The sequence below is a fragment of the Lolium perenne genome, chromosome 6 (assembly GCF_019359855.2).
Source record: "Lolium perenne isolate Kyuss_39 chromosome 6, Kyuss_2.0, whole genome shotgun sequence".
NCBI classification, from domain to species: Eukaryota; Viridiplantae; Streptophyta; class Magnoliopsida; order Poales; family Poaceae; genus Lolium; species Lolium perenne.
The window spans coordinates 147905448-147916425 of NC_067249.2; the positions used below are offsets into that span (position 1 = coordinate 147905448).

General features: G+C 45.4%; 1 protein-coding gene across 1 annotated transcript; it reads left to right on the plus strand.

The window, feature by feature from the left end:
• Window positions 1-7165: 7165 nt before the first annotated feature.
• Window positions 7166-10473, plus strand: LOC127307260 (cyclin-dependent kinase G-1). The gene is made up of 7 exons (XM_051337987.2): window positions 7166-8798; window positions 8901-9029; window positions 9136-9271; window positions 9351-9439; window positions 9540-9651; window positions 9735-9841; window positions 9942-10473. Exons 1-7 carry the CDS (start codon window positions 7447-7449, stop codon window positions 10033-10035), a joined length of 2019 nt encoding a protein of 672 aa, XP_051193947.1. The 5' UTR covers window positions 7166-7446; the 3' UTR covers window positions 10036-10473.
• Window positions 10474-10978: the final 505 nt, after the last annotated feature.

The following is a 10978-nucleotide window of genomic DNA, read 5'->3' on the forward strand; positions in this document are numbered from 1 at the left end:
ACGTCTAAGGAAAGTTGAATCAATTAATTTAGTTCGGAGGGTGTACGATATACCGAGAGAAGTTGGCCTCGTCTCCGGCCGGCGAGGCTGCCGGAGAGAAGGGGGAGAGGAGCCAGGGGAGTGGGAGAGACTCGAGAGAGAAAGAGAAGAGGAAGAAATGAGAGCTCCCTGGGGAAGAACATTATTTTTGTCGTTCTGCTCGTAGCTTGAAACTGAAAATTTCGGCCGCGCGCCAAATCATCCCGCCGCATCCATTCGAAAATCCCGTGACCAGTTTTACCCTTTTAACCCTGGTCCTAAGCTACCACCCACCGACCATGGAGGGCTCATTCGGTAACAATGAAATATCTTGCCTAGATCCCGAACCCTCCCCACAGGCCCACACCCACCCACCAACCATTCGCCCCATTAGCTCAAAAATACTCTCACACGCCAAAGCTCTGACTCTCTACAGTACTAGATCTGCCGCCGCCGGCATACTCCTCCACGGCGTAGCCTTGATCGTGTTGGCTGTCCACCCACCTGATCCGCTCCCCCGCCGCCCTCGCCACCTACGGATCTGATTCACCGCCGACCTCGCCACCGACGGATGCAGCTTCACCGCCAACCTCGCCACCGACGGATCTGCTTCACCGCCGACCTCATCCACGAGCGTAGCAATCAACGCCTTTCTGTCGACGCACCGGATCCTCTCCAACGGAACCGTGTCTACTTCACCGCGCCCCTCCACGTAAGCCGATCTATTCCACCGACTACCTCGGCGCATCGGCTGTATCAACTTCACCGAATCCCTTGCCGCCCAACCAGATCTGCTTCACTAACGCCCGCTTCTCATCGAAGCAGGTCGACTCATCGTCTCCCGCGTTCGCCGCCGCTGGAATGCAAGTTGCTGCCCCCGTCCACCCCGCCGCAGCTTGGTTAGTACGCTGGCCCGTTAGATCGCGGTGTTTCTTTAGCCATGTTTTGTGTAGTTATTTGTAGATCTCATATGCCATTAAATTTCTTGATGTGTTACTTCGCATGAAGTTCGTTTAAATATTGTACAGTACCAAAGCATTATCCGGTCGCTACCATCCTGTTCATTCTACTGACACCTGTGTGCATCCACATATTTATAGGGGACCCATTCATTTGCTGCCAACTTGTTTTTGTCTTGCATGCTATTCCTTTTATAGTCATGCTATGGGCATTTCCAATCTGGTTGTTCTTATACCACGTCATTAGCTCACCGCTAGCCGCTAGCTGTTTTCTCGTGTGTGCTATTCTTTTACTGCTTTTATAATCATGCTATGTACATTTCCAATCTGCTTGCTCTTATACCTCGTCTTTAGCTTATAGCTATTTTTTTCCATGAATGCTCCTGTCGCACAACTTGTATAGTTATTGCTGCGTGCATGTCTGGTCTTTGTATTATCGTAGACTAACTTGTCAATGTTATTTTTCCTAGGGATTGATCATGCGAACCACTTATTAGAATATCCAACATTAACAGCGGGGACGCTAGGAAAGGTTGGAATCTGAGTTCTTGGTTGGTAACTTTGGCAGTTTACTTCCGTTATTATCTATAACCTATATGCATTGTTCCTTATGCAAGAGATAAACACTTGGAACCCTGCCATAGCAATGCCATCCATGCTTTACTATGTTTCTGCCTATTTGATATGCTTGTCTTGGAGCAACTGCGAAGGTGATTTGAACCTGACATTTGGTCATTCTTAATGCCGTTTACTTTATGTGGAAAACCTTGGCATTACCCTACTCTAAATCGAATGTCTCAAATTCGTATCTCATGCAAAGCAACATCTAGTTGGTTTTAATCGATATCACGGTAAATATTGGCTTATTCATTTGGCAGCTCAAGTTTTTTGTTATTTGAAACCAGCTGACTTGGTCTTAAATGTGATATCTAAACACAGATTAAGGACAATGGAGCTGGAGGATTAGCATTTCACTTGATGGCTGAACCTAAAATGACAGGCATGTCGACCACGACTAGTGCACACAAGAGAAGGACCTATAGCGAGCCAGTATGTTCTGCTACATGCTGTTATCTGATCTCTACATTGCGTAATACATGTTTGAATAGTTAATTGTTGTAACTATTTTTGCAATATTACCAATGCGGTTTAGTGAAGCAGTCATCATTAGAAGATAGTCGCCAAAGCGACCCTGTGCAACATTATGATGTAAGTCTGCTTAGTACAAGTTTCATACATTGTCTTATTTATGCAACTTGTTATTATCTTATATCTACATTGCATAATAAATGTTTGAATAGTTCACTGTTGTAACTATGTTTGCAATATTACTAGAATGCAGTTGTAATGAAGAAGTCCTTAGTAGAAGATAGAGCGCAAAAAGGTTCCACGTGAGCCTATGCAACGATATAATGTAAGTCTGCGCTTAGTACTTGTGACTATCTCATATCGACAATGCTTAATACATGTTTGCATAGTTCATCGTTTAACTCTTTTTGCATTATTATCAGAATGCAGTTCTGATGAAGCAATGTTCATTAGAAGAGAGGCCCACAAAAAGTTCTGATCTTTGTTCTGATGCATCCTCTCATAGCCGTCAACCTAGACCATTCTTTTCATCAAACAGTGAACATCTCAAGGCTGTACTTTATAAAAGACATGGTATTGCTGCTTTATGGTCTCAGAACGATATGTTGACCAAGAGTACACAAGATTCAATCAAGGCGATTGCCAAATGTCAACATGTTATTGATGATGCTAATAGAAGTCCTCAATGATTCTATGTAATTTTTTTTATTTGGGCACATTAATTGCCTTGTAATTTTCCTAGTTATTTTATTTGTGTATGTAATTGTGTGTATCATTGATATCAGATTTTAGGCTCATGTAATTTAATGCAAGTTGACTAGTCAAACAACCAGGGCCCTATAACAGATTGGGCCGGCCCATTAACAGTAGTGTGGGACCCACTTTCATTTTGGGCCGGCTCACTTACTTACTGGGCCGGCCCGTTAACAGGAAAGTGGGACCCACCTGTGCTTTTGGCCCGGCCCACTATCTTGTTGGGCCGGCCCACTTGCTATAAGGTGGACCCTACATACTAAATGGGCCGGTCCATTAACAGGAAAGTGGGACCCACCTGTGCTTTTGGCCTGGCCCACTATCTTGTTGGGCCGGCCCACTTGCTACATGGTGGACCCCACATACTAAATGGGTCGGCCCTTTAAGAGGAAAGAGGGACCCACCTGTGTTTTTGGCCCGGCCCACTAGCGTGTTGGGCCGGCCCACTTGCTATATGGTGGACCCCACATACTAAATGGGTCGGCCCTTTAACTGGAAAGTGGGACCCACCTGTGTTTTTGGCCCGGCCCACTTGCTATATGGTGGACCCCACATACTAAATGGGTTGGCCCATTAACGAGAAAGTGGGACCCACTCGTGCTTTTGGCCCCAAGACACTGGCTTGGTGGGCGGCCCATTTGATCTAATGTGGACCCCACGTACTAAATGGGTCGGCCGATAGGTGAAAGTGGGACCCACATGCTAATTGGGCCGCCCACTAACTTGTTGGGCCGGCCCACTTGCTTTAAGGTGGACCCCACATGGTAAATGGGCGGCCCGATAACATGAAAGTGGGTCCCACATGTTTTGTGGGCCGGCCCTTTTGCCTCGTTGACCGGTCAAACGAGTGCATTCGGCCCGCCCACATGCTTAGTGGGCCGCCCATTAATGTTTTGACCGATCAACCTTAGAGGTTAGGCCCGACCCACGTAACTAATGGACCACCATCTATATAGTTGACAGGTCAAACTAAGTCGGTGGCACAGCCCGCAAACTTAATGGGCCGGCCCGCTTAAGACGTGGCAGGCCTCGTGTGGGCCTACCATCTACCACGGGGTTTCGGCGGTTAACGCCGTTAGCGCTAGTTAACGGCGTACGCCACGTGGCGCTTGCATGACGTCGGCCAGTCAACGGGCTCCGGAAACATACGCAACGGTCCGATTTTCCGTGGCGGAAGGGCACCCAAGCGCGATGGACCGAAAAAAACGTGGTAGGACTTTGCCTGACGCAGTTTCGACAACAGAACCCATATCGTCGGGTTAGGCCCATAGGCGACGAAAAATACCCCTTAGCGGACGATTTTGAGACGTTGTCTATCAGAACTTTTCTTGTAGTGAGAGGCGTCGGTGACGATGATGACGATGATCTCCTCCAATTCCCCGTCCCGGCAGGGTGCCAGAACGGAGTTTCTGATCCCGAAATAGGGTTTTCGATGGCGGCGGAGTTCTGGATGTCTTCTGGAAAATTGGTCGAACCCCCGTACGTTTTTAGGTCAAGGGCTTTAAGTAGTCGAGAGGGGAGCGCCGGGGGCTGGCCAAGGTGGCGTCCCCATGTGGCGGCGCGGCCATGGGCCCACCGCGCCGCCACGTGGTGTGCGCGCCTCGTGGCCCCCCTCCGTCACGTCTTCTGGCTCCGTGGGTCTTCTGTAAAAATAGGCCCATTGCAATTATTTCCGGGGGTTTTCTTGAAAGTTGATTTTCTGCACAAAAATAAGACACCAGGGCAATTCTGCTGAAAACAGCGTTAGTCCGTGTTAGTTGTATCCAAAATACACAAATTAGAGGCAAAACAATAGCAAAAGTGTTCGGGAAAGTAGATACGCTTTGGACGTATCAGTCACCTTTGAACTTTTTCTTGAAGTTAAGCATTAGATGCATCATGCATTCTCTATGTTCACAATTCGGGTACACTTTAGAAATAGCATTCTCCAACCCCTTACATGCATCGGTATGGATGGCAAGCCCCGGTGGATCTCCAATGGCCAATTTCAGTTGTTGCATGAACCACACCCAATTTTCTGTATTTTCCTTCTAGAAAATGCCAAATGCTACGGGCCTTCTTCCTCTTCTTGCAGCACGGGCACGAGAGCGTGGGGGCGAGTAGAGAGCGGCGACCGCTAGGGTTAGCGGCAGTGTGCACGGGGGACTCCCAGCCGAGGACGAGAGAGTGGCGGCCGGGGTTGAGAGAGTCGCGGCGAGGTCCCTAGCGGCCGGGCGTGCGGGAGTGAGGCGCTGGAGCCGGCGCCGCCATGGCTCGCCTCCGTTCTTCTTTTTGACTTGTGCCTCGCCTCTAGTCTGCACAGGTTGGGGATGGGTCTAGCTATTCAGGTTCCTTTCCTTCTCTTACCTTTTCCACAGGGGTAGTTTTGGTAAGTAGAAAATATTTCACAGTTTGTCTAACGGAGCTTCTCTAAGAGCAGACGATAGTGCTATTTTGGCATTGAAAAATTAAAAAGAGTGGTATTTTGGCACTTTGGTTTTCAAGTGTGGTATTTTGGCACTTCCAATTTTCATGTGTGGTATTTTGGCTATTCTCTCTTAAAATTGAGCTTCTGATTCTTCTAAAATAAATGGATATATGTAGCCCACGCTCTAAAAGCTGCACTGCAACCATTTTATTATAAATACAATTTAGAAGGCATAGGAATGTTCCAAATATCCATATTTTATAGCTGAAAAAGGTAACTATATGATTAGTACATATGACAAACAATAGAGAATCAAAGCTTCGAAAATGTTAGAAAGCAAAAGAGTTGTAACCACATTTGTGATTTTACTGTGGATAACGAATTGTACTGCAAGGTAAAACAATTTACCCCAACCCCAACAAATATTGGCCCACCTTATAACTTTCTAAAATAATGAATGGCCCTTGGTAATTAATTGAAGCTCATAAACATTTGCCGAAAGTCTTGTTAATACATCAAAGATACCACATATACAAAAATGTCACTATTATCAAATTTTTATCACACTGTAAACTAAGAGAGAGAGGGAGAGAGAGAGAGAAAGAGACACGGCCTATAGACCAAGAAATCTTGTGTAGTCTAAAATGTGGCTAAATAATATTATCCCTCCAATCGGGCTAGCAACTAAGTACTGAATTCTTTACTGACAAAGGCTTTAATCATGATGCAACATACAACGAGAACTATGTTGCATGGCACGGGCAATCCTCGTTGGTGAAGGACAATGAGAATAACCTTGACTGCGGGGTGGGCTTGGACTTCAATTCCGACCGATGACGTATACGGTATTGGAAACACATTTAGAACGTGGGAAAGAAAATAAAGTGAACTAGAGCAGGATTTCTCTATGGAGATTAGATAGCGTAAACGTGGTGGCATGCCTATGAACCTTTTGTAATGATTAGATAGCGTAAACGTGGTGGCATGTAAAGTGAACTAGAGCAGCATTTCTCTATGTAAGATTAGATAGCGTGGTGGCATGTAGAAAGAACCTTTTGTAAGTTTTATTACTTTGGGTTTCGTTGTATTGTTGAGGATTATGAATAGATATATGGACTTTTCGCATAAAAAATAATAAAATCAACTATTTATATTTAGTTATTTATTAGTATGATTTTGCAGGAATCTTCTTCAAAAAGAAAAAAAAGAGGAGAGATAAAGACACATGTTGCATTAGATTTGTCAAAGGAAAGTGAATAAATGAGGTTTGGATAAATGTTTATAATCCTTCAAAATATAAAGGAACAGAAAAATTCAGTAGTACTAAGTTCTAGACAATTATTATGAATCGAAGAGAGTAGGAATTTTCGGAACCAACTTTAGAAAGCATCATATAAGCGTTTAGGAGTTCAGTCTATCGGGTCTGTAATCCATGAAAGTATTCCAAGTTGAGTCCGCATTACTCCCTCCTTGTCATAACATAGTGCATATAGGTTTCTGCGAAAGTCAAACTTCACTAACTTTAACTAAGTTTATTGAGAAAAATGTTTATATCTACAATACCTAATGTATACCATATTAATATATACTTTATGTTGAATCTGATGGTATTAATCTAAGATTCTAAATACAGTATTGGTATTTTCTGATATAAATTTGGTGAAAGTATACACGGTTTGACTACGATGCTTTTGGCATAGAAGGGAGTATGTCCCATTGATATTGAGTCAGACTTTCTTCCGAGAGCTATATACACCCCAACCTATTCCCACTGACAGTGCGGACCCTATACCCTCGCCTCCGTGTCAGACCCCACCTGCCATTGGGCTGAATCCCCCGTACCAAAGTCCGACCCAAAATCTGAAGATACCAATCAACAGCACAGCACGACGCCTGACGCGGCTTCCCCTTCTTTTCTTCCTTCGCGTCGCCCTCCAACTCCAAGCCCCACCCACAACCGCCACAGCCACAGCACCACAAACCCACACGATTCCTCTCCGCGTCCTCGGTCGCCGCCGCCTTCCGACGAGCTCCCGCCCCGCGCTCGATCGGGCACAGAGCTCCAGCATATTACCCCCGATCCGGGGAAGGTCCGACTCCCAATTCGATCCAGAGCCCCCCAATTTCGTCTAGGGTTTGGTCTCGGGCCGAGGATCTAGGGTTTGCCGGGGGAATTTTCGGGCAATTCGCGTCGATTGCTAGGGTTTGCGCGCGCGGATCATGGCCGCGGGGCGCCACGGTGGGTACCGGGGCTACGAGGTGGCGAGGGAGCGGGAGTCCGATCTGGGGGCTTCTAGGAGGGACAAGGAGTACCATCACCGCCAACCCAGCCGCCACCGCGACTCGGATCGTCGCCGCGATGGCGGCCGGGGCAGGGACCGGGAGCCGTCAAATGGGCACATCCGCCACCGCTCGCCGCACCTGCCACCACCGAAGAGCCGCCCATCTGGGAGGAGGGAGGAGAGGGAGCCCGGCGAGGTTTCCAGCGGCAGTGGCTCGGAAGAGTCTCGTGGGCGCCCTCTCAAGGCAAGGGAGCCGAGCCTGAATGGCGTTGCTGGAGTCGGTAGTGAGGGCGGTGTGCGTTCCCCAAGTAGGAAAAGGAAGCTCTCACCGGTTATTTTGGATAGGAATGGATCTAAGCCTCGCATTCAAGATGTTGTGAGGAGCATGGAAGAGGTAGACAGTGTGGCTGCTGAGCTCCCAGATGTTAGCACCCCTGGCACCATGGATTTGGATGTGCCAGTTGATGTGCAAAAGGTTGAAAGATTGCAAGAGCATGATAGCAATGGTATTGTTGTGGAGGATGAGGAGGGGGAGGATGTTTATGCAGCAACGAGAAACATTATGACTTCACGATGGGCAGATGCTGATGACGAGGAAGAGATTGTGCCCAAGAAGAAGAAAAGTGTGTCACCAGAACAAGGGTCCACAAAGAAGGTTACAAGCCCAGAGCTTGGAGACCCGAGGGGGAACTCCTCTGTGTCTTCTGACTCAGGGGTAGTACGGTGTAGTCCAAATGGGGATGTTGAGGTAGATAAGGGTGATCACACTAATGCTGAGGAGGATGCTGGCGAGGATTCTTCTGCTCTTTGTACGGTGCATACTGTTTCTGAGAGTCATGCATCTAGGTCTAGAACCCCAGAGACCGCAGGCTCCTCGCGTAGATGCATTAACATGCTTCAGGGTTGTAGGAGTGTTGACGAGTTCAAGAGACTCAACACAATCAATGAGGGTACTTACGGAATCGTATCTAGGGCGGAGGATATGGAAACTGGTGAGACTGTTGCATTGAAGAAGGTCAAGATGGAGAATGAACGAGAAGGTTTCCCACTGACTTCTCTAAGGGAAATAAATATCCTGTTATCTTTCCATCACCCTTCAATCGTGGATGTTAAAGAAATTGTTGTTGGGAGTGGTGATAGCACTTACATGGTGATGGAGTACATGGAACACGATCTTAAGGCGGTCATGGAGACTATGAAGCAACCATATAGTCAAAGCGAGGTCAAATGTTTGATGCTTCAGCTGCTAGAGGGTGTGAAGTATCTTCATGACAATTGGGTAATTCACAGGTAATGATAACCATTGTTTTTTGTTCAATCTTTTTATGCATATATCTTAATTGGTGTTATTCTTTGGTATAATAAATCCTAATAGTCGGTGCTGTTAAATAGGGATCTCAAGACATCTAATATTCTCTTGAATAACCGTGGTGAGCTGAAAATATGTGATTTCGGGCTCTCTCGTCAATATGGCAGCCCATTAAAGCCTTACACTCAATTGGTTGTGACTTTGTGGTACAGGTTAGTCATCAGCTTTTCTAAAGTTAATGTGTTGTTAAGTTAGTGTTCAACTGTAAGTTTTCACTTCTCCCATCATGATCTCACGGTTTGATCCTTATGGATGCAGGGCTCCAGAATTACTGTTAGGAGCAACGGAGTATTCTACTGCTATTGATATGTGGTCCATGGGCTGTATTATGGCAGAGCTCCTGACAAAAAAGCCACTATTCGATGGGAAACGCGACATTGATCAACTGAGCAAGGTTTTTAGTTTGACTTACGTTTTCATTTGTTCATTCTAATTAGATTAAGAAAATCTCACGTTACTAACTTTCATTGCAGATATTTAAAATGCTTGGTACACCCAATGAGGGTATATGGCCTGGTTATTCAAAATTACCTGGTGCCAAGGCCAAATTCCCCAAACAACCGTAAGTGGTTAACCATTTCTTGTTGCTGCTTATTTTTTATATTGATCATGCCATTTTTATATAATACCATGGAAGTCTTACATTTGATTCTGTCCTTCAGGTACAATAAATTAAGGGAAAAGTTTCCAGCTGTATCTTTCACTGGCGGGCTGACCTTGTCAGAAGCTGGATTTGACCTGCTAAACAGAATGCTGACGTACGATCCAGAGACGGTAATATATGCCCTATAGAGAACCAACTGATTCTGCTTTCCTCATATTTTTTATGTCTGAGCATATTTGCTTCTTCCTTGCAGCGCATATCAGCAGATGCTGCCTTGAAGCATGAATGGTTCCGTGAAGCACCCCTCCCTCAGTCGAGGGATTTAATGCCAACATTTCCTTCTCTGAATGAACAAGATAGGTACTGTTTTTTCTCTTTTGATCTTTAGCCTATCAGTGCAGTCCATCTTTTTTCCTGATCAATATGGGTTTAATTGATGTTACATTCTTTAAACCTGTAGGCGTATGCGAAAACGTGTGAAGAGTCCTGATCCTCTGGAGGAGCAGCGGATGAAAGAACAAGGGAGCATAGGTGATCGTGGCATTTTTGGCTGAGCTTAAACCATATCTTTTGGTTTGCTGCAGATGTTCAACGTGAATCGATGGAAGTGCATGTGTTCCAAGGTGAGATGTCCACTGGACATGAAGTACCTCGTCTTCTTGGTGTCTGGCAACGGCGGATGGTATTCTTTAGCAGGCATTGGCACAGACTCAAAGGGATAAGATATCTCCTTTTGTTCCATGCTAGGCACTATCATTTACAGGGTTAGCTCTTTCTGAACTTCTGGTCACACTGAGCTCTTTCTCATGTTCTGGTCACAATCTAATCCACCTGTCCATTGTAAGGTGTGCAAATCTTATAGAGCTGCGTCGTATGGTCTGGCCTGTTCACTGCTATTGGGTACACCAGTTTCACTTCTGAAACTCCATGTAAAGTACTATAAAGTGATTCCTGTAAACAATCATTAATGATATATTCTCAGTTCCTCAATTCATTTTTCTTTGTTACTAGCAATTTTTCTTTTGATCTTTGCATTTTGTTTGCAAGAGATGAATGAAGCGAAGAGGGAAGAGTACCTTTTGCTTTTTCACGAGGAAAGTGATGCATATTAATGCAAATTGTGAGGTAATGTGCTTGAGGAGTTCATTGAGTACTGATGTGTTATCATGCTAAATGTAATGAATTTACTATTTTTCGTCTGTGTTCTCAGAAGATCTGTGTGTACGATTATCTTTTAAGCTCAGGTGACCTTTGACATTGCTTGGGCATATTTAAGTTGTACGTATTATGGCTCGCTTTGCTTGATATGTTCCTGTTGTATGTTCACTACGATGAGCAATGGTCTGTCTGTTTGCTGCAATTTAATATAAGGTTGAAACAGTAACATACTATAGTCTAGATAATTCCACTGAATAAAAATTAGTAAGTTAGGGATGCACTATAGAAACATTATTACTTAAAAACTTCCTTTGTGCACTCTTTGCAGCTTTCGCTGCA

Excerpts from the sequence above, each read along its gene's own strand:
- LOC127307260 (XM_051337987.2), top strand. The coding sequence starts at position 7,447 with ATGGCCGCGGGGCGCCACGGTGGGTACCGGGGCTACGAGGTGGCGAGG. Across the intron at positions 8,799-8,900 it reads GACAATTGGGTAATTCACAG|GGATCTCAAGACATCTAATA; the intron begins GTAATGATAACC and ends GCTGTTAAATAG. Across the intron at positions 9,440-9,539 it reads GCCAAATTCCCCAAACAACC|GTACAATAAATTAAGGGAAA; the intron begins GTAAGTGGTTAA and ends TCTGTCCTTCAG.